The sequence below is a fragment of the Rhincodon typus genome, chromosome 46, assembly GCF_021869965.1.
Source record: "Rhincodon typus isolate 14 chromosome 46, sRhiTyp1.1, whole genome shotgun sequence".
In the NCBI taxonomy this organism is placed as follows: domain Eukaryota; kingdom Metazoa; phylum Chordata; class Chondrichthyes; order Orectolobiformes; family Rhincodontidae; genus Rhincodon; species Rhincodon typus.
In genome coordinates, this window is record NC_063377.1 from 10,668,490 (window position 1) to 10,692,806 (window position 24,317).

Genomic DNA, 24,317 nt, shown 5'->3' on the forward strand with positions numbered 1-24,317 from the left:
ACTGGAATCTAACAGAGAGGGGCTGGGGGTTTGTAATAATAATAACAGGTACCCGGGAGGGAGTTACAGACTGGAATCTGACAGAGAGGGGCTGGGGGTTTGTAATAATAATAACAGGTATCCGGGAGGGAGTTACAGACTGGAATCTGACAGGGAGGGGCTGGGGGTTTGTAATAATAATAACAGGTACCAAGGAGGGAGTTACAGGCTGGAATCTGACAGAGAGGGGCTGGGGGTTTGTACAAATTATCATAGATCTCTTGGAGGGAGTTACAGAATGGAATCTAACAGAGAGGGTCTGGGAACTTCTAAAAATTAAACAGTGTCTGGGAGTAAGTTACAGCTGGAATCTATTCACAGTTTGATGGGTGTTTATATAAACATATAGATAACCGAGTGTTTTGCAAACTTGAATCATAGCGAGAGTTTCAGTAGGTTTATATAAAACTACAATGCATGCAGTTGTTCGTTAGCTCGCTGAGCCTGCTGTTCTGTGATGTGCAGACATTCCGTTCCCCTTCTTAGCAACATCATCAGTACGACCTCTAATTGAAACGTTGGTTTTCTGCTTCCTTCTGGATTTATATGATCCTTTGGTGTGATAGTCTTGTCACTTCTGGTTCTATCACACCAGAGGATCATATAAATTTAGAAGGAAGCAGAACACCAACACTTCGAGTAGAGGTCATACTGATGATGCTGCCTAGAAGGGTAATAAAACGTCTGCACACCACAGAACAACCAGCTCGGTGAGCTTATGAACAACTGCATCCACAAAACGAGCTCCAAATTTTCACTAAGACCCTACGACAAATACCTGGGGTCGGAGTGATTTATATACATAACCGATACCTGGGAGTGTGTTACAAACTTACAAAGATAATTTGGAGTTGGGAACCACGTGGAGTGTGTCAAAGTTTGCCAATGGCACTAAAATGAGTGGTAGAGCAAAGTGTGCAGAGGACTCTGAAAATTTTCAGAGGGATATAGATAGTTTAAGTGAGTGGGCAAAAGTCTGGCAGATGGAGTACAATGTTGATAAATGTGAAGTTTGGTAGGAATAACTGTTATTTGAATGGTAAAAAGTTGCAGCATGCTGCTGTGCAGAGGGACCTGGGTGTCCTTGTGCATGAATCATAGAAGGTTGGTTTGCAGGTGCAACAGGTAATTAAGAAGGCAAATGGAATTTTGTCCTTCATTGCTACAGGGATTGAATTTAAAAGCAGGGACATTAGGTTACAGCTGTATAGGGAGCTGATGAGGCCACACGAGTACAGTTTGTAGTTTTGATCTCCTTACTTGAGAAAGGATGTACTGGCAGTACAGGGGGTGCAGAGGAGATGCACTAGGTTGATTCTGGAATGGAGAGGTTTGTCTTATGAGGAAAGACTAAGAAGTTTGGGATTATATTCATTGGAATTTTAGAAGAATGAGGGGGAGTCTTATAGAAACCTATAAAATTATGACGGGAACAGATAAGATAGAAGCAGGGAGGCTCCTTCCACTGGCGGGTGAAACTAGAACAAGAGGGCATAGCCTCAAAATTAGGGGGAGCAGGTTTAGGACTGAATTGAGGAGGAACTTCTTCACTCAGTGGGTTGGAAATCATTGGAATTTCCTGCCCAGTGAAGTAGTTGAGGCTTCCTCATTGAATGTTTTTAAAACTTAGATAATTTTTTGAACAGTAAAGGAATTAAGGGTTATGGTGAGAGGGTGAGTAAGTAGAGCTGAGGCCACAAAAAGATCAACCATGATCTTATTGAATGGTGATGTGGGCTCGAAGGGCCAGATGGCCTTCTCCTGCTCCTGGTTCTTACATTACAGGCTGGACTGTAATCGAGGGGCCTGAGTAGTTTATATACATAAACTGATATCCTGGAGTGAGTTACCGGTTGGGATGTAATCAAGGGGTCTGAGTTATTTATATATGTAACTGATACCCCAGAGTGAGTCATGGGCTGGAATGTAATCAAGGGGTCTAAGTGATTTGATTTATAAAGAAAACTGATACCTGGGACTGAGTTACAGGCTGGAATGTAAATAAGGTGTCTGAATGGTTTATATACATAACTAATACTTTGGATTGAGCCACAGGCTGGAATGTTATCATAGAATCCCTACAGTTTGGGAGCAGTTCGTCAAGTCCTCACTGACCCTCTGAAGAGCATCCCACCCAAACCCATCCCCCCCATCCCATATTTCCCATGGCTAACCCATCTAACCTACATATCCCTGGAGACCGTGGGCAAATTAGCATGGCCAATCCATCTCAAACCTGCACATCTTTGGATTGTGGGAGGAAACCAGAACATCCAGAGAAAACCCACGCAGACACAAGGAGAATGTCTGTGTGGAGTTTGCACAGTCACCTGAGGTTGGAATTGAACCTGGGTCCCTGGTGCTAACCACTGAGGCACCGTGCCACTCAGGGGTCTGAGTGGTTTATATACATAACCGATACCTAGGAGTGAGTTACAGGCTGGAATGTAATCGGTAATTCTGTACTAAGATGGTGCCAAGTATAATACAGTGACATATTTGACCATTTCACTCCGTGTATACTCTAACCCTTTGTCGTTCTTGATTGTTTGGTATCTTTAACGTAAGCATTCCTGGATGTCAGCTACATCTCTCAGATCAGTTTGAGAGAGAGAAGCTGAATCAGTTTAGTGTGTTGTGGTCAGGTTCTTTTGGCCATGTGTGAATAAACAGGATGAATAGTTTGTGGTTCAGTTATATTTTCCACATGTCATGCCTGAGAGGTTTGGGCTGCACTTCCCTGTCTTGCTCTGATTCCATTACATCATCTGTCTTCAGTGCTTGGATGGAATTCAGGTTTGGCCCCCTGCTGTTTTTCCTGAAAGAATTACAGTAAAGCTGCAGTCAGCCCTCAGTAAAGGTGCAGCTTTGGGTGGCTGGGTACTCTGGGCAGAGTGAAGGCACTGGCAAAAGGCTCAGAGGGAGCATTGAGTGTTGTATTTCGAAGGTTCGATTTTGTGAAATAGCTGAACACTGTTTCCTTGCACTGCCCTATTGAGCAACCGCAGGCCAGAAATAGCAATATTTATAAGTAGCTGTCCATCTGCTCTTTTGGACTATCTTGTACTAAAAAGCATTGATCGCTATTGCACTAAGTCCAAAGACCCATTTGCTGTTGTATTAGAGAACTTGTTATTCTAGCACTCATGACTGGTACTCTCCACTCTCTCTCTATTCTTCTGGACCTCCTCCAGTTCTGGGCCCCTTTTCCTGGACCAGCCCATCCCCTGAGATTGTCCTGTGACTGCAGCTGGAAGATAGCCTGTTCAAATCTGTTGTCAGAGTCTAAGACCGTAGGACATCGTCTCAGACTAAATTTAAGACTGAGATAAGGAATTTCTTCTCTTAGAGGCTTGCCACATGGAGCTGTTGGGACAGAGTCCTTGTATAAATTTAAGGATGAAATAGATTCTTGATCAGTAGGGGGAATCAAGATTTATGGGGTAAAGGCAGGAAAGTGGACGTGAGAAATGTCAGATCAGCCATGATCCTGTTGATTGGTGAAGCAGGCTCGAGGGGCCAAATAGCTGAATCCTGTTTCTTTTTCCTGTGGCCTTAAAAACTTAGTGCGTTCTACAAAAGCACGGTGACCAAGCCATGGAGTTAGCATGGGTCTACATCAGCCTGAGGGGTGGCCTACAATCGTGCCCATGTGTATGGCAGGCATGGATGACTGTGGATACAGGACTGAAGGTGGTCCCAGACAACTGGAGTTCATCACCAGGCTGTGACACATCGTTGTACTAGGATTACATTTCAACATTATTTGTTGTAAACAATTTGAAGCTGCTGAGAACTTGGAACATTGCTGCTGCTGCTGTTTTTATCTGGTGAGGCAGAGAAACAGACGTTTCAACCCTGGAAGAGAGAGATTCCCTCTCCCATATCAGGTTGAGGTGCTGTCATTTACGGAAGCCTTCAGGAATACAGTGTAGAATTTGGCTTTTTCTCTAACTCCATGTGGTACCTGTCCTGCAAGTGTTTGATGGGGACAGTGTAGAGAGAGCATTACTCTGTATCTGACCCCGTGCTGTTCCTGCTCTGGGACTGTTGGATGGGAACAGTATTGAGAGAACTTTATTTTCAGTTTAAAACAGTAGAGCAGGCTTCACTTTCAGTTGAAAAGAGTAGAGGAAGGTTCACTGTGTATCTAACCCTATGCTGTCCCTGTCCTGGGAGTGTCTGATGAAGACAGTGTCAAGGGAGCTTTGCTTTCAGGGAGCTTTACTTTCAATTTAAAAGAATAGAGGAACCTTTATCTAATCTCGTGCAGTACCTGTCCTTGGACTTCTAATGGGGACAGCGTCAAGGGAGCTTTACTTTCAGTTTAAAAGAGTAGAGGTAGCTTTACTGTGTTCTTAAGGCCATTCTCTACCTGTCCTAAGAGTGTTTGATGGCAGCAATGATGAAGGAGCTTTAATTTAAGTTTAACTGTACCTAATCCTGTGCTGTACCTGCCCTGGGACTGTCTAAACTTTCTAAACCTTCATGTTAGAATGTTAACCTTAGTGAGACTTCAAAAGTGTCTAACTTTTATTTAATTAAGTTTTTTTTTCTGTCAGGCCTATGCTCGGTTTTCAGGAGCCCCCGTCAGAGTGCACAAGCTCAGCAATCCCTGGAGGAGTCCCTCGGGTAAGATTACTCAGCAACCTGGATTTGTTCAAGTAACTACGAGTGCAGGCTTCATCTCTAGGAGGAAGCTATTCAGCTCCTCGAGCTGAAACTAATCTGTTCGATAGGTGATGACCAATATGTAGGCAAACTCTATTTGCCCACCTTGGTTACATTATTCTTGATAATTTGTTAAATAGGGTGGAGAAGATATTGATATGGATGGTTCCAGGGCAGACAGATTTCAGTTACATGCATACATTGGGAAAGGCCGCCTTCTCCTTAGAGAAGAGGACAGAGATTTGAGAGGTGTCGAAGTCATGAAAGATGAACCTTGAAAATCCTAGTCCTAATTTGAAAATAATGCCCCTCTTTGGACACCTCCCTTGGAAGAGACTTCTCTCTGTGTATCCAGTCCAATTCTTTAATCATCTGAAATATCTCCATTTGATCACCCATTAGTCTTGGTGCTTCAGATGAATACGAGCTTAGTCGTGCAACATGTTTCAGAATTTAAACCTTTTTGTACTGGTATACTCCTCTTAAAACTGCACTGCACATTTCCAAGGTTCTGTATCCTTTCTATTGGCTTGACCTTTGTACACCGATCAGCAAACGTGCCTACTTTTGACCGTACGATCGATGGAAGGTGCCACTCCCCACTGGGACAACATGTTAGAAATCAAGCCCTGCTATTCTCAGAGTTATTACAAAGGTTAAAGATTTTAAGAAGTATGCAGAACTCCCCAGTTTCCCTGTCTTTTTGACGTAGGTTAACAGAAAGCATGGATCAGGCTTCTGTACTTAACAACAATTACTGTCTATTTCAAATAAATAGATTCTAACTACAGGTAAACAATTATGAACTATTGACATATAACTCTACTCGTTAAACTCTAACCCACTTATAAAACTGCTGCTCTATACACATATACAAACAGACACAAAAACAATGGGTGTTATGGGCAGATGGGAAGGCAGTTCAGTGACTCCTGTCCACTGGGTTTGCTGAGATGATCCTTTTGTTGGTCAGGGTGCTGCTTCTTGGTCTTCATTCTCCTGGTACTTCCATTTGTTTGCAGGAGGCACAGGGTGACTGGTTCACGCCCATAAAGGTCTCTGCCTTATTAAAACATCATACCTTACACCAACTGGAACGGGGGAAATAAACTGGCTGTCTTCAGATTTGAGATTTTTTTTTAACTGCAGATAAAGCAGCTTCTTTCCTTCCAGAAATCTAGTAGTTTCTGCCCTGGGCATTCATGTCCCTAAGTTGTTCACCTACCTGTCAGCCAATCACATTGTTGTCAGGCAGAGGCTTTTTCCATCGATAATTGGCCACTGTTTCACAACCAATCTGATACATATTGTTGGCCTAGCTCTCCCTAGTTCCAGCTTGTCTCTAACTAGACTTCTACATTGCTTGAACCAACAGCTGTGTAAACAGCACTTAGTGTCAGCTGACCTGCTTTTTAAAAAAAAAGCAGCAATTGTTGGTTTTCAAACCAGTTCTTTCCCCATTTCAGTCCACAATGAAAAATCTGAAAAAAATTTTAAAAATACAGATTTTGAAAAGGTAATTGATGAAACAGCTGAAGATTGTTAGTTCTCAGCATGCAGTGGTAGTGTTCCTACCTCTGAATCAAAAGGCCTGGGTTGATATCCCATCCTGTTCCAGAGGTGCCTAACAACACCTCTGAACAGGGTGAGTGGAAAAGATCTGTGTTGAGGAACTGCTGCAACAATGTTCTGTGACTAAGATAACTGACCTCCAACAACCACCACCATTTTCCATTGTGCTCAGGTCTCAGCAGCAACTGTAGATTTCAGCCAGAGCATTCATAATTGGCTCAGTGCCTCATGCTAATAAGGGGAACGTCAGTCTTTTGGTATGTAAGTGGCTGGAGGTCAGGATTTGGCTGGACTCTGATTCTTTGCAATTAATCCTGTTAACCTTCTCCCTATCCAGCTTTAGCTTGAAGACCAATCCTCTCCTTTGGTGTGGGGTCTTTAGCAACTTTGCAGTTTGCTGGCATGGTCACAGCTTTCCCGAGAACACTGGATGTAAAATTAATCCGTTTCTTCTATTTTATTGACAGGGGTTTTGCCAGCACTGAAGACTGAGAAAGATGTTGTGTCACAGCCTCTCCAGATCCTTGCCTACCTCAGGAAACGGGTACATCATTATTTTTGTGAAAGTTCTTTCTGCCTGGAGTTGGGATTTCTTGTTATGATGTTGGTAGACAGATTTGAATTGTTTCACTAGATGTTAAATCCTGAAGAAACATGTTGTTCACATAAAATTTAAAACTTTAAATATTAATGAATATGGTTCTTGGCTAGTACCAAAGACGGAACAACCAGTGATATGTATAATTTTATATGTTAGCTGAGACAAAATAAGGTTCATTTGGTTTGAATCAAGATATTCCCTGCTATATATGACAGAATGAAAGCCATCAGGAGACATAGCTCAACATGTGTAATTGTTGCAAGGTCCTGTGTTCACTGGTGGGATATCAGTGAATACAGTCATTTCAGCGTGTCAACTCACTGACCCAAACCTCTTCATACAGCCAAGGAGAAGGGGAGAGTCACATGGTTGCTTTTCTTTTTCTGAATCTGAATGAACAGCATAGTGCTAACTATGAAGCTTCTAACATCTCTGGAATGAAGGTTTGTTCCCTGACAGAGGTACGTGAGTGCATCTTGTGCCTGTTGAACTGGACCCAGAGCCTTCAGAAGAGGAAAGTGGATACTTAGATTGGCGTATCCTGTATCATGTTGTTCTGGTTTGGAAAATCTAACTGTGTTTCTAAGCTTGGAATCATGGTTAGTTCAACAGTTGTATAGGGGGTATCAGTGCCAAATTTTGTACCCCCAGAATTTATTGCAATATAGAGAGGTTACAGTAAACTCTACTACGGTGGAATTTGTACAGGAATTTAGCAATACTGGAGGAAGTGTACAAGTTCAGCCATCAGCTTGAGAAATTGCTTTCTGTTTCAGTCATCTTCCTGGGTTAGGCCACAAGTGATGAGAAATGCTGTTTGCTCCTGTCACCTTTGGGAGAGTTGGTGAGCTGCTCCCAGGTTTATGCTGCTACTGAAAGCCTACTCCTGTATGAGGTCACCCATTTAAGACCAATAAGGAGATGTTTCTTCACTGGAAAGGGCTGCTGAAGCTGGGTCATTAAGTATATTCAAGGCTGAAACTGAAAATATTTTAATCAGTGAGTAAATAAAGAGTTCTGGGGGAACAGTCAGGAAAGTGAAATTGAAGATTATCAGATCAGCTGTGATCTCATTGAATGGCAGTGCAAACTTGATGGCCTACTTCTGCTCCCATGTCTTATGATCTTCGGGACAATACAAACACATGATCATATTCCTCAGGTGACAGGATTGTTATAGAATTCTGTAACCTTGTAAAAAGAGAGTTAGAGTCAGCAACCAAAATTGTTCAGTCAAGCACTTCACATGGGAAGAAATCAAAACGTCTGAGTAATGGGAAACATAACTGGGAGTGTATGGGAGCTCATGCACATGCACATGGATAATTTACAACTTCTGTTCTAAAGAGATCATTTTAAGCTGTATTATCACTGACGTGAAACACTGTTAGTTACTAAAAACTGAAAGAACTGTGGATGCTAGTTAGTTGCTAGTCAGTTATTGGTGTTATAGGGACATAGAATCATACAGCACAGAAACAGACTATTTGGACCAACTCGTCCATGCCAACCAAATTTCCCAAATTAAACTAGTCCTGTTTACCTGCGTTTGGCCCATGTCAAGAAAGAAGCATTGAAAGGTGATGTTTTTTTTCCTGTTTTCTCACTTGACACAGCTTGAAACACCAAGAATCCCAACATCTTGGCTAAATTGTCACTCGTAACATTTGAGTCGAGAAGGTGAGGATCAGCATGCTATTTACCTAAGGCAACAGTACTGTGAAGCCTGATTCTCTCATGGCCATGTGCAGCAGCAGCAACAGGTGACACTGAGAAGGGAGAGTAAAAATGTCCTACGACTCATCCTGGCCGACATCAGGGCTGGAGCCTGAGTTGTCTGCTCTAATCTGGCCTGTATGATGCAGGTCCTAAACTTCCCTGCAACTCACTCCCATCACCAGAGGCCTAGTAAACCTGGTGTAATGCTAGTAACTATAGCAACCTCCTATTTACATAAATTGGCCAGGAATATGATCCCTTCCATAGGAAATTCCTTTTTTTACTAAATACTTCCAAATTGTAGATGGTCATGAAAATTAATTGGTGTCAGGGAGGGGGGTACAATTTTGCACATTTTGGTTTTGGATCAAATCTGAACTTTTAACTTTTCAGATACAAAAGTGACAGTTTCATTGTTGGCAAATTAAAAATATCTAATGAGCTGTGTTGTAGAAAACCTCTCTTCCCAAGTGTATATATTCTACACATGAACTGTCCCAACACTTAAGATATAACGCAGCCTGTAACTTACTTCCAGCTGTCATTCTATAAAACTACTATATATATCCAAACCATAACTTATTCCCTCTGGGTATTCATATGGTTTCTGGTGGAGCAGACTGTTGTGATATTGCTGCTGAACAACTGCTTACTAACATTGTCTTACTCTTCCTAGAAGTACAATGCTGATTACGGGCTCTCAGCAACACAGGCGGCGGACACACTTGCCTTTGCCTCTCTGATAGAAGAGAAGTTACTACCTGCACTGGTGAGTGCTGCATCAAGTCACAGCACCTGGGGTCCTCCTCCTACTTTGTTAACGGTGTGACCCTATTTGTCTGGGATGTCTGTACTGAGATTTTTAAAATTCATTCACGGGATCAGGGCATTGCTGGCTAGGCCGGTATCTATTGTGTATCCCTGATTGCCCAGAGGGCAGTTAAGAGGCAACCACATTGCTGTGGGTCTGGAGTCACATGTAGGCCAGACCAGGTAAGGATGGCAGTTTCCTTCCCTCAAGAACACAAGTGAACCAGATGGGTTTTTCCCACAGTCGAAAATGGATTCATGGTCATCACTAGATTCTTAATTATAGATTTTTATTGAATTCAAATTTCACCATCTACCATGACGGGATTCTAACCTGGATCCCCAGAACATTAGGTTAGTCTCTGGATTAACAGTCCAGTGATAATACCACTAGACCATTGCCTCCCCCTTAACTCCTGTTTCAGCTCCCTATCTTTTCTTTCCTCAGATCTACATGTTTTGGGTTGACTCCAAGAATTATGTATCGTTCACAAGGCCCTGGTACGGAGAGGCAATACCATTCCCACTGAATTTTTTCCTCCCGAACCGCATGCACACACGCTTCCTGGACCGTCTTCGCCTGATCCGCGGTGGCCAGTGGCATGACAATGAGGAGGAAGCAGAGAATGAGGTAGAATGATTCCAGCACCTTGGCTACTCCAGTTCAGAGGAATGGTTGTGGCACAAATTTACAATTTAGAAGGTTTTTAAGTAGAACTTTTCCTTGAAGAAATCATGATTTTTAGTTATTGCATGAGGTGTTTGATCTCTAAGAATAAGCTCAGGAGTTGAATGAAGTCCTTAACAGAGTCAGTCTGGACAGCATGTGTTGCATTCAAGAATACCAAAACTATAAAAAGTGTGAATATTTACTTCTTTTCAGATCTACAAAGAGGCCCGTGAGTGCCTAACGCTGCTGTCTCAGAGGCTGGGATCACACAAATTCTTTTTTGGAGACTCGTAAGTAGTTTGTTCTTCCTCTGCCATGGAGATGAACGGTTGATTATTTTTCATTGTTGATGACTGTGATATAACAGCAGGCTCTAGCAAACACGTGGGCACCTGGCCACAGGTGGACCCGGAAGACGGGTGAGATGGGCAGAGATTTCTGGCCAGACAATCAGGTTCAGGTGGGTAGTAGTAGGTCCCCATCTTCTCCTGAAGGTGCTGACCCTCGCCAGGATACGAGGTCCTTTTCCTCTTCCGAAGGTGCTGACCCTCATCGGGGTATGGGGACCCCTCCTCTCCCAAAGGTGCTGACCCTGACTAAGCTTTGACTTGTAAGTATGTCGTCATTCCTCCATTGTCACTACTGAAACTCCCTAACTCTGAGTTTAAGGTTTATCTTCCCCATGTGGATTGTATCAGTACCTGAAGGTAACTGGGGATGGGCAATAAATCGTAGCCTTGGCAGCAAAGCTCGTGTTCCATGAACGAATAAAAGAAACACACATTCTGCACAGACCCACCAATGAGCACAATTGGGAACTGTACACTGTGGCTTTGCTGGCAGAGCACTTACTCAGTTGATGAAAAGTAACATTATGTTCTGGAACAGGAGTTTGTGTTGGATGCAATGTGTGCCATTTCCCTGCAGTTTTCTTACCTATGTCAGGGTTGCTGTGTTTAATGACGTGTCTCCTTCTGCTTTAGACCCAGCTCCTTAGATGCCATTGTATTTGGACACTTGGCACCAATTCTGAAGGCAAAACTACCCAACAGTAAACTGCAGCAACATCTGCGTTCTCTTGACAACCTGTGTGCACTCTGCACATCCATCCTTGGTCTTTATTTTCCAAATGACAGTTCAGGTAATCTTGGACAAACTTTGCTGAGCCTGCCTTGGCCAAAATAGCAATCCATTTTGGTTTTTATTTGTGGGATCTTGCTATGCATAAATTTAACTCCACTTTTGCCTGTATAATGGCACTAACTTTATGTCAAAGTCATTCATTTATTGGGAGGAATATCTCAAGAACATGCTAAAGCATAACAACAATATACACACTTTCCTCCCAATCTGTGTTCATACTATATTCCTGGTTTTGTTTCAGACACTGACCATAGCTCCAAGAAAGTTCCCCGGAATAACTCATCGGATTCTGATGAGGACCCTCACAAGAGACGCAATCAGATCCTCTCAGTGCTGGTGGGGCTCTCTGCCATGATTGGTTATGCTTTCCTCAGTGGTATTCTCTCCATCCAACGGGTATCAACCCATAATGCACTAAGGCAGCCCTCCCCTCTGGAAGATGACGATGTTGATGAGGGACAGTGAGAGTCTGAGTTGTGGGGGTCAGGGGGCAGTAATAGAGTGAGGGGCATGGGGGTGGGGAGGAGGAGGAGGGACAACTGCATGTAAGTGGGACCATTTTGTCAAGTAACAGATGTATGGCCTGACAATAGATTTGAGCACTTATCGATTTGTATTTTGTAACAGCTGAAGATACAGTTAGTTCAGGGTCTTAAAACCTACAGCAAAGGACTGGGCCAAAAGAAATGATATAATATTGTCCCCAATTTGTTGGTGTGGGGAACGTGCTGTGAATGTAGCTCCCACTGTAACAGTGTGATGACCAGGACAGTGTCTCACTTCTTTGATAATTCATGTCTAGTACTAAAATAACATTTCATTGTTAGTCATTGAGATTTGAAGCCAGGAATCAAATACTGTGTAATTCAAAGTCAAGGTGGTATTTGAAACACAAGACTTAAGTACAAATTCTTGTAAAACTGAAATAAAATCTCCATCTGATGTTTACTAACCCAAATGCGCTGTACCTGTTCTGCCTTGAGTTATGAGTCCTGAGCATTTTCTGTTCTACTGTCTTGTACCAACCTGCATGTTCCCTGGTCAGTACAGACTTTGAAGGAAGATCACATTTTAGTCCTGGTCTGGGAATGTATCCCACTTTCTGGAATGGGTTTCTTTGCATCTTGATCAGGTTTCAGAACAAACAAGGCAGTTTATTATCCATTATTCAACTTTTGTATCTGTTCCGCTCATGTCATCTAATGATAATGTTAAACCTAAGCACACACTTTTCTTCATCAGTACGTATGAAGAGGAGTAATGGATAATGATTGAGTGAGACCACTGGGGAATATGCTTTTTGTCCCCACTAGCAATATGCTTGCTACTTGGACTCACTCTGGCCAATAAGAACCCAGTCAGCCACTGTTTAACTGTTGCTTAGCTCCATTGGCTGTTACTTTCATGTGAAATTTAGCACCTCAGTGGTGGCTGATATAGAAATATTCTTTCATTCACTGATGGACTTGGTGCCAGTTCTCTAATGTTAGAGGATAGCTTATTTTGTTTGACGGCCTGTTTTTCAGGGACAAAGTTCCATTTTGAACTGTGGAAAATGTGACAGCTTTGACCAATGAATAAATTGAATGGTGAAATGTAGATTGTATCCAGAAGCATCCTTCTATTTTCATGATCATAGGTGTGAGGATGATGGGAGTTTCAGAAAATATACTGTTGAGCTGTTCTCTGCACTCTCTCCAATGGACTGATACCGAAGGGGCGTGGAATGCATTGCCGGTGAGGGTAGTGGAGGCGGCCTCATTAAGGGCATTTAAGCAGCTATTAGATAGGCATATGGATGATAGACCTTAGGTTTAGGGTGAAAGTTCAGCACAACATTGTGGGCTGAAGGGCCAGTACAGTGCTGTATTGTTCTATGTTCTATGAAAGGACATGAAACTGACAAGTAGCTGCAGCACCTACAGTCTGCCTTTGTTTGCTTTGTTCTGCAATTTGAACAGACTCCCACTATTCCCCTAGGAACAGGGCTTGTCATAAGCTCAAACAACTACATTCATTTATTGAAGAGAATGGATTCATTTCTGCAGTGAGATGGCACTACTGCTAGTGGGAGGGTGTATTTACAGCATGATACGCTTACAAAAGTAAATCCTATTTGAAACCAGGACCTGGAATTTAGAACGGGAGAGAAGTTGTCCCAAAAATAATACTAGATTTTATCAGAAACCTGCTCAGATGTGTTGTGACACACTTCTGGACCAGGTGGGACTTGAACCCTGGCCTTCTAGTCTATAGGTACGGGCACTATCACTGTGCCACAAGAGTCCTAGCCTACTCTCTCTATTCCTTTCTCTTTTACACAAAGATCATTATGGGCAGATCCTGTATGTATCAGGAAAAGGACACAAGCCCTGCCTCAGGCTCACGAGCCAAATATCCAACCTTGAACCTTGCCTCCTGGCTGCCCTCCCACCTTCCAGACTGAGTTAACATGAGATCATCTTAAGTTTCACTGCCTAACTTTCATCTGGTCCTGTTCATCCTCTGCTGAGTATGTACAAATTGTTCACACAGTGACTGGTACGTAAGATCTCGAATGCAGTGGACAAGAAGGTTGATGGAGGCAGTCTCAATCAAGACTTTCAAAAGGGAATTGTTGCTTTTTCAAATGCAGGATAACCATGCACAGGATTATAGGGAGATGATGAGTGAATGGCACGAGGTAAGCTGTTCAGTTGGAGAGTCAGTGCAGGTACCAATGAATCAAATGGAATCCTACAGCATAGCAATGCTGTGATTGTCCATATGTGGCAGCAGTTTGAAGGCAGCAAACAGCTTTGGATCACACTACCACCTGTGGAGGATTGTACTATTACAGCAGTAGAGCAGTTCACATTTTGTCTCTGCCTGAGATCAGGCATACACTACTCCAGAGGCCATCTAATTAATTTCACCGTACCCAAGCAAGCTGAGTGGAACAGAGTTCAAGACTGATCATTAATAGAAAGTGACAATAAATGCAAACCTTTCTTTCAACAATCTGAAACCTACCTCTAGAGAAACATTGCAAATCTAGAGAAGTTTTTTTTTTGGTTCCTGCAGAAATTGCTACCACAACTAATTCTATAAATAGGAAAAAAAAAATTGCCTTTGTGTGACTCAGACCCTATCAACATACTTTGCAGCCAATTAATTACTTTTGAAGTGAAATTGCAATGTAGAAAACACAACAGCCAATGCATACACAGAAAGCTCCCACAAAAAAAAATACAGTAACAAGCATATAATCTGCTTTGTGATGTTGTTTAGAAGAGAAATATTGGTCAGGACACCAGGAACTCACCCCCATTTAAGGTTACATCTATTTATGTCTTCCTATCCACCATTTGTTCTTTGTGCCAGAGGTTTTATGCTTTTGGAGGCTTGTAGGATTACTATTGAGGCATGGCAAAGTTTCAAGTCTGTGAAAATTTTACACTTGGGCCTCAATTAATTCCTGTAACTCTTGGTCATCTTTGTTAAAACGGTTCTGATGTTTTGTCATCAAGAAGCCAAGGACCTCTTTTCAGATGCTTGATCTTGTAAACTTTAAGGTTGACCAGAGACCATGGACAGTGTATAACCCCAGGTTTTTGGATGACAAGGACTGCCTCAGTAGGATCTTTGAGGTCCTTCATGTTAATTTCTTACAGTGTTACTTATGTAGCCTTTGATAGTTGGGAACTTTGTTGATGGCTACCAAATTGTTATACTGTGGGTCATGTAGATATTCCTGCGATTTCTAATTCAAATGTGAACAAAGTCAAATAAATGCCAGTGTTGCCCAAAAGTCTTGTGTTTGATCAACTGCTGGAACCAGGGTATTGGCAATGACCAGTCCGTGTTCTAACATTCAGTTAGGAGAACCAATACCTTGAAGTTTGCTTTCCCTTACACATTCCTCATCTACCCCTCCAGAGATACAGCTCTTTTCTGACTCTGTTTTCTGAGATTTCAATAGCAGTTTGCCACCTGAGACTAAGTCTAGAGATTGCTCAAGGTCAATGCAGAAACATTCCCTGCCCACCTGTGGCCTTGTGGTGGAGCAATCCCAAAGTGCTGATGATTTGGACTGCAATCACGAGTCAGTCATTCACTGAACTCGGGTGTTGGGGGGTGGGTGGGAATTACTGCACTGCCAGAGGAGCTCATTTTTATGGGAAAATCCCATACTTGGTACCTTCAATCTACTTTTGGAAAACTTCATTTTGACAAGTAGGCGTGCACAGACATCAATTTGTTTTAACAAAGAAAGATTTTTGCAAACTAATTGCCATACGGTCCAATAGCAAGTGGATTTCAAGATGACTGGAGACCAGGTTCTGCAATGATACATCAGCATAGACTGTGTAAGGTGACATACAGGTGTACAATGAACCCTTTTCAGGGAGGGCAATTCATTGCTACATCAACTGAACAGGCTGGGCTGAGGGCACCTAACATGTCAGACTAAACATTTCCCTTCACTCCCAGTGACCTCAGTTTTGTTTGATGTCACTTGTGTGAACACATTAAATGTTAGCTGAAGCTTCAATAACTAACGAACCTTGACAGATGACTGGACATTGTTGCATAGTCCACAATGTGTCAAATTTATCACAAAACAGCCCTATCTACCTGCGCAAATGGAATCCCAGAAGGAAGACAGTTATTAAAACTTTGTAAGTGATGTTTACATTGCTGCTTTGTTCAATGAGTACAGGAAGGTCAGGGCTAGGTACCAGGTGATGTATAAAATGAGACTTATTGGTCTATGGAGTGGTGACCAGTTGTTAACGATGAAGTTAAACAGAACCTGGAGAAGTGAAATTAATTAAAAGCAAGTACTGACAAATAAAAAGGATCATCTCAGCGAACCATAAACAGGGACTGCTGAACTGCCTTCCCAGCTTTTCCCTCCAACCATAACACCAATGTCCTTGTGTCTGTGTGTTTGTGTGTATACAGGTGGGGGAGGGGAAGAGAGTTATAATTGTTTATCTGTAGCTAAAATCCATTCATTTGTAATAAATTGTAATTGGTGTTCAGCACTGAAACATGGCCCATACTTTCTGTAAAGTTGGGTCTGAAAAGACAAGTAAATTGGGGAATTTTAAGTGCTCTGAGAAAAGTGGGACTTGTTTTCAGCATCAGTGAGACAGTGTCAACAAACAGGAGGCTGGAAGAACACAGCAAGCCAGGCAGCATCTGGAGGAAAGGAACAGTCAATGTTTTGGCTTTTGCCCTTCTTTAGGGCTGGATGTAGGAATAGGGGGAGCTGCAGATAAAGAGGAAGGGGGAGGGGTGGAGGCAGAGGCCGAATCCAGATGCTGCTTGGCTTGGTGTTCTTCCAGCCTCCTGTCTGTCTGTCTGCCTACCTTGGATTCCAGCATCTGCAGTTTTTTTTTGTCTCTGTTCAGTGAGACAATACTCACTTTTTGCAAAAAATTTTCAAATATTATTGCACTCATTAACAATTTAAAAAATCCTTTTAATGTTTTGTTTTAAAGTACAATATTTCTGTTCTGCTGTCCACATTCCTACGCTCATTAACAATTACACTCTGAGGGTAAAGTCACCAGAGTCCTACCAATACGATGTTCAGTAAAGTCTAGACATTCCCAAACTTCCACCACATGTCCCATTGTTTCTGAACATTGTAGCCTTAGACTGCAGTCTTCAACAGATTGAACAAGGAAGCTATTGCAGCTCTCTGTGGAATTACAAGTGAGCGTACAGAATAAGCCTTGATCTGGTGCACAGTTCAGCTTGTACGCATCAGCCAGTTGTGAAGAAAGATAAATCTAGACCAAACTCTTTGGAAATTCCTTCTAGCTTTCCCACATATAGTCAAACAGGGCAGGAAGCTTCAGAAAATGACAGTTTGTCACTACTGGTATACCTGCTTTCCAACGCTTCTGATATCTTCCACTTTTAGGAACTCAATTGGGTTTGGTTTTGAAGTTCCAAAAGGAAAACCACACGTGACATTTTATGACCAGTGATTCTCACTAACTCCAACATACCCCACCCGCTCCTTGCTTTGGCTCTACCAGTCACACTGACCTTTTCCAAGTCATCATGTGTATCATATACTGAGAAGCTGTTCTATTTAATAAACTGTTTTAGACATTATAGCTTGTAAACATTGCTCTGGTTTAAAGACAGGAATGAACTCTGAGGGTCGCCTTACCTTTCACAATGGCAACATTGGACAAGCTTTGGAAGTGGAATACAAACAGACTTGCCTAGATGGCACTCAAACTTGTGTAATTGCCAGATGTAAAGGTATTAGGCATTCATAACTGGAAACTGAATTATTTGCCTTGTTTGGAAGATAATTTGGCAGTTTGTCCAAATCACTTAACACTGTAGTAGACAAGCAAAGATGCCCAAAGTATAGAAAAGGCAGGGCAAGATGCCAAAAAACAAACAAACAAACAGCGAGAGAGAGAGATTTTTTGAAACATCTTTAGAGAAGGCCAAAGCTTCAATTCTGGGAGCAAGAAACAGTTGGAGGTCTGCTGTATTCACTTGGGCAGTAGATATGTTTCTTGCTTGCAGAACTAGAGAAGCAATAGCTCTCTATCACTTGTTCTGTTCCATCTACAAAGCTTACCTGTGAAAGAAACCTCCGGAAATTCAACTTTGAAAGCCATCACAGCTATTGATACAATTCTGTAATTCCAAGGCTTCACTTCAGACAATGCAATATTTCAACCTCAAAATACCAGCCCTGCATCGAATCACAGAAACAGAACTTGATTCACTATTTAGTGAGCATTACTTTCATCATCTGCAATTAGTATCCATGCAAGAGTGTGTGCAACAGCGAGGACATGGGTGTAAGAGCGAGGGCATGGATGTCAGCGAGAGTGCAGGTATGAAAGCGCGACAGCACAAAAAGGGAGGTGGTGCACAACTATAGAGTGCAGACATGACAGCAGGAGCATGGGTGAGTTTGTGACAGCCCGTGGGTTGTATCCACATTTCAGTTCATTTCCTTCCTTATCCTCCAACGAAAACATTCTTTTTAGCTCAAAACAATGAGGCATCTCTGATCCTGACTCCGTGAATTACCCAGTTTTGAAAACATTAGCATACTATTGTCAATATCAATCACAGCTTTCTACCTGAATAATTGATTCAGTGCCAATAGAGCATTTCTTCAAATATACTACACTCATTGACCAGGCTGTCCCCTCTAGGCCAACTTCTTTAGCTGCAAGGGGATACGACAACTGAGTTCTCTGGAAAAATATGAAGTGGAGATGCCAGTGTTGGACTGGGGTGGACAAGGTCAGAGGGCACCAGGTTATAGTTCAACAGGTTTATTTGAAATCACAAGCTTTTGGAGCACTGCCCCTTTGTCAGGTGAAGTGACGAAGGGGCAGCATTCCAAAAGCTTGAGAATTCAAATAAACCTGTTGAACTATAACCTGGTGTTGTCCAACTTCCGACCTATGGAAAAATAGTTTTTCGTCTGTAAGGTGGTGATACCCAAGATTTCTGCCAGCTTTCAAATAACTAAGTGGAAAATCCAAGCTGCAAATTTGGGACGATGAAGAGTATGCCTATGTGACTCCCTGCCTTATCTAACCTTACATATCCCTTCCTGCCAGACTGGCAATTGCCTACCACCCAACCCAAGTATAGTCAGGTCAGGTCAGGTCAGTTGCAAAGATTCTATACCTGACACGGCTGAGATCAGCAAAGTTAAGTCATTCAAATTGGGATATTCCTTTAGGATACATGGCTCAAAATCACATCAGTGTACTGTCAGGCAGAAGGAATAATGAGAGGATGGTGGAAAAGCTACTTACAACACACAAGTTAATTTTCTCACAAGCACGTCGCAAAAGATAAAAGTACACAGATTATTGACACAAGATTTTATACACGATCAGGGCTACTTCAACCCCCTCTTTACACATAACATCAAATACCCACAAGCTTATTGCTGCTTGCCAGGAACAATACATACACAATAGGGTCGAGATAAATTTCCAAATCAGATGTAAAATATCTGCACTCGTTTGTACCCACAGCCTGAATTTAACTATTTACTAAGTAACTAAGTACAAATATAAACAGAACAGGAAACAAATCTTACCATGAAGTATAGTTGAAAATATAAGTGCTCCTGTACCTAATTCCAAGCTGGGGTACAGTTTATATCTGGATCTAGAATTTGCTACATTAATCATCATCATTGAATCATAGCTGTGGAATTGTTTAGTACTAAGGGATTTTCTGTCAAAATTCCCACTGACCAAAGCAATTAGAATATTTCTTCTCCCCAAACACTTCCTGATCAAGAGGAAGATGGGAGTGTGGTGCTAGTATCTCTTTCGGGGCCTGCGTGCACAGTCACTTACTGACAAGCTGTTTACCTCTTTGCCATAGCTTTATTTGGGCGAGGAGGTAGTTGCAGGGAAGTAGAGAATGGTATCGCTGTATCAGTTGACTTTTGGTTGATTGATGATGCAGGATGCCCATTACTTCAACAGTAAGGAGATGAGTTGTTCATGTATTATGTTATTGTCTCATATTTGATGTTAAACCAAATCTTGATGTACAGATCCAGTTGTGAGCATTCACTCTTGGAGGTATGGTGACAGCATAGTTTTTATAGTGTGTCTCTTAACACAACTCTGAAGGCTGGGCAAAGTGATCTGTCAGCAAGCAGCTGGACATTCCCTCAAGTGTATGGAGAGCACAGTCATCAACAATCATCCAGTCACCCAGTAGCTGTTGTGATCTGTGTGGGATTCTTAAGCCTTTTCAGATTCCTGAATAGGGTACGTGCTCCTGTGTCATAATCTTTGAGCGTATACAAGAACTAACTGAAGAGTACTTGTGCAAACAGAACTGGAGCCATGACATGGTGCTAATAGTGCCAGGAAAAGCATCTGGTAAGGCGCATTATTCTGTATCGCACTGACCAGATGACCATGATCACCTTTTCAGGACAGCTGTACTGTACATTCATCCTGGGCAACAAACAACATTCAGAGATCCCTATTTGAGAGAGTATTCTTGAATTTTATGCACGACAAAGATCACATTGATTGTTCTTTGTCCAGCGTGAAAGTCCCATTGCGATCCTGAGTTTGCCATCCTCTGGGTAACTGACAAAAACCAAGAAATAACCAACCAGTTCAACTCCTGCAACGCAAGGCTGCAGAGGAATCAAAATACAGCGGTACATAAACTCACAGCTGGCCAAATACAAGTTACACTTGGTCAGATATCCCCACAAGAATAAGCCAACAAGTTGGTCAACAAGTTCCAAAGAACACTTGGGAGTTTCAAACTCCTGAAACTGCTTTTAATCTTTGGCAAGGTTTTTCTTAAATGGGTGGAGGATAGCCAGGTGTTTAAATAGTTAATCTCTGCCACAGACTGTACCTCAGGTGACACTTCAACGTTACAATACAAAGTCTAACCACTAAACCGACTTTTGAGTTCTACACAAATTTTTGACACTACTGAAAGAATTCCATAGATAAGCAAGTTTTCTGCAGTGTAGAATTCAAACTGCCCAAAGACATTGGAGGGGGAGTGGGGGTGGTAGGGTGCACAACCCCAGCACCACCTGCAGCAGTATTCGTGAGTTTGACAGTACACGTGCCTGGAGAATACAAGGATCAGGGTTTATCCTTGGAAGTGGGAGATGGGGTGGGAAAAGATAAAATATCAGCAGAGGTTATTAGGGTGCAAGCCCCAGACAGGTCATGGTGAAGGGCTGGGGAGGGTGAAGCTTGTGCTAAGAGGATAACAGGAGGAATGATGGTACATGGTCCAAGGGCATGGCAAGAACAGAAAGAATCTGAATACACAAGCCAGGAGTGGGGGGCAAACAGTTAATCAGGAAATATCAGGGATATGAATAGGGAACTTGAGGAATCAGAATTTATACCCAATTGGAAGATGAGACATCAGCATTAACAACCCTGTTTTTTTTTGGGGGGTGGGGGGAGCAAATGGGGCTGTCAGAGTAAATACTCCAGGGGCCAGAATCAGTGAATTCCTTCTCAGATTGATAACGAATGCAGTGAGACTTAGCGAGCAGTCCCTTCTCCCTCACCCATACCACACACAGCTTGATAGAGAATCCTACAAAAGGATGGACTGGTGAAAAAAACCAGCACCTCTGATCAAATGCAGACAATGCACTTTTGTTACCGGAAGCAGTGATGGTTAGGATTGGTTCCTGTGCCACCAGGATGGGGTTACTGGAGAATATGCAATGCTATTGCCGATGCACAGCAAGAGAAGAAACTTATTTTCCCATTCAGCACTGCAAAGATTACAGCAAGTGACACTCCTTATTTTGTCCCATTCAAAACTTAATTATTGCCATACCCAATTGAAATGCAGCTCCCACTGCACTGTCCCATTCAGCATTGGTTACACCACGTTTTAGATACTCCAGAGCTCCCACTTCACTGTCCAGAGAAATCAGACAAATATCACAATTAAGATTCTTTGGAAGTTAAGAGGTTCAGCACTTGTATTGCCAGCAGAGGACAAAAGGAGCTCAGAGCAGATTCGAAGACTGAGCTTGCTCATTCCTCCACTTCAGTGTGATTGGTATTCTTCTTAGGAACTCTACTTCCAAGAGTACGATAGAAGTCTCATGTTCATCATGATCAAGAGAATCCTCAGCCACAGAGTAAATATCACACGTAGATTACATTTACAGCATACAGTTGCTTGAATCTAACGCAATGTTTTGGTTGCCACTTCCTCCTCTGCCTGAAGGCAGCAGCCCTCGAGGGTTTTGATTCTACAGCCATTTGTGACAGACATCAATGTGTATAAATGAACAGAGACAGTAAGCGGCAGCAAGATGATAATCACAACTGAGCCCCATCTTGCAGTCAGCTGAAGAGGGAGTCACTAGTGGATAGCAGGACATACAGCTCTAGATGAAGCTGCAGTTGGGAGGAATAAGGACATTTTGATCAAATCAAATGCTAGCTGTATATAGAGCCCGCAATGAATGGTGCAACAATGATTCTGCATTAAAGTGGCAGGCAGGTCTACACTGGGTATTGTAGCACACACATCACAAAGGCCATGTACTGACTACAAGTTTGACTTGACAAAGGAACCAAAATAGAAGTGAATCCACATAAAAACAAAACCAGATGTGCAAGACAGCTACATTCTGCCACTGGACAAGTGTCAGAGACAGATCAAAATTTTCTAAGTTATGTTCGGAAAAGTTACAATGGCACATCAGCATTAAAACTCTGTATTTAGTCATGTCGAAACACTACTTTTTGGGCTCCCATTGTCTGATTAAAAATGACGTGAATTACAATGCAACTTTCAAATGACATGGGACAAGATTAATTTAGGGTATCTGGTCAGCATGGACGAGTTGGGCCAGAGGGTCTGTTTCCAAGCTGTATAACTCTACGAAGCTAGGCTGTTGAAAAGCTCAAACTACAGGGAGTAAAGCTAGAAGAGGTAGTATGACAAAAGACTGCTGGATCTTAAGAATTTGTAATATCTCAGCTTAGTCATTCACAATCCAATTGAACCTAAATGAAAATCACCAAGGCTGACAGTTGAACCTTCTTTTACAGGAACCTAAATGTGATAACTGTGCTTGAGGTAAGGCCTTCAGGCTTTGCAAAAATTGTTATCGCAATCACTGGAGTTTTGCTGCAGAGTTAGTGAAAACAATCCAGCCAAATGTGTTTTCAAATTTATCCTCAAGCCTGAAATTTTGATTAAGAAAAGTGAACGACAAAGAACTAGATGGGCTCCAATGCCTCATGTTTCAATGACAGAAAAGGAGTCAGATGCAGATGCAGAAAGCAATTTGCTAAAGGCAATGGAGCAGCTTTCAAACTATGCATCCTCCGTCTGCTCTGCAAGTGAGTTCACCAGACAATGAAATACTCTTACCTGGCCACGTGAAGACTTCAGTCAGGAAAATATGTGCAGCATACTATGTTGTACTATATTATTTGATCAAATAGTTAAAACAAACCTCAGCAATTTCACCTCTAGCTTTAGATTGTGGCACAGTACAGTGACATCGAGTGATAACAGATCAACTGGGCTTAAGTTCTTGAAAATAAAAGTCAGAGTATCTACTGTCCAGGCAGAAGTCTAAGAACAGTTTGAAGATTCTTGTCCTGATAAACCGGTTATACAGGAAGTCCAAAATCAAAGAAAGTAAATCGGGATTAAATTCTGCATTAGGAATTGAATTAGAACTAGTTCACCTGTTGCTGAATTATTTGCTGCAAATCCTAATTAGAAAACTAAATAAATACATTTTATAGAGGTAAGGGCAGTAAGTTCCAAAAGCACCTCCAATTTGGTTGTAGTGTGAATTTTTCGTGACCATGATTTTATGAAAATGGTCAATAAGCAATAAAACATATAAAAATAAAGTTATGTTGCATCAGTCTATCTCGACTGCTGATGTCCCAGATTCAAGTGATCAGTTTACAAGTTTGATAATAATTAAGAGGAAAAGGGGGACAACGCTAGGATGGTGACTGGTGTCAGTTAACAGATCCTGGGTCAGTAATGGGCATAGTGTGCAGGACCTCATCCAGAAGCTGCAGTGCCCGGTGCAGATGGACCTCTATCCAGCAGGGGGTATGTTTGATGCTCTGCCGTGGATAATCTGGTCCCCAGCCCTTTACAAAGCTCAGTCGGAGGATGCAAAGACGCCTCAGGTCATCAACGCCTATCCCTGCAGCTGCAGAAAGACCTGAAATAACAGAGACACTTTAGCAATTCAGGGTGATGACAAGAGTGGAAGATAAAGTATTAAAGCCACAAATGACCCACAACATTAGGCGATAGAGTATAACATGCTGGTGTTACATGAAGGATGATACGACCTGGCTATGAGATCGTAACATAATAATCTGATCTTGCTAAAGATGCTTGCAAAAGTAATTCACTCAAAAAATGAACTCAGACAACTTGACTCTCAGTCAGAGAACTGCAAATAAATAAAATGTCATATGGACAACAAACAACCTCCTATTAACGTTGAGATAGTAAGAATTGCTGATGCTGGTATCAGAGATGACACAGTGTGGAGCTGGAGGAACACAGTAGGCCAGGCAGAAT

The 24,317-nt window shown here is 42.2% G+C and overlaps 2 protein-coding genes across 3 annotated transcripts in view; one reads left to right on the plus strand and one right to left on the minus strand.

The window, feature by feature from the left end:
* LOC109923309 (metaxin-1-like) overlaps positions 1–12,183 on the plus strand; it is a 12,500-nt gene extending 317 nt beyond the window's left edge. The window contains exons 2-8 of the mRNA XM_020523349.2: positions 4,602–4,671; positions 6,750–6,826; positions 9,279–9,371; positions 9,861–10,043; positions 10,296–10,372; positions 11,066–11,223; positions 11,467–12,183. Of these exons, the coding sequence (XP_020378938.1) occupies positions 4,602–4,671; positions 6,750–6,826; positions 9,279–9,371; positions 9,861–10,043; positions 10,296–10,372; positions 11,066–11,223; positions 11,467–11,690 (882 nt within the window). The 3' untranslated portion in view covers positions 11,691–12,183. The remainder of the gene's footprint in view (positions 1–4,601; positions 4,672–6,749; positions 6,827–9,278; positions 9,372–9,860; positions 10,044–10,295; positions 10,373–11,065; positions 11,224–11,466) is intronic.
* Positions 12,184–16,674: 4,491 nt separating this feature from the next.
* LOC109928938 (mothers against decapentaplegic homolog 4-like) overlaps positions 16,675–24,317 on the minus strand; it is a 43,848-nt gene continuing 36,205 nt past the window's right edge. For both annotated transcript variants that reach the window (XM_048620497.1, XM_048620496.1), the window contains one exon: positions 16,675–23,949. In XM_048620497.1, the coding sequence (XP_048476454.1) occupies positions 23,738–23,949 (212 nt within the window). In that variant the 3' untranslated portion in view covers positions 16,675–23,737. The remainder of the gene's footprint in view (positions 23,950–24,317) is intronic.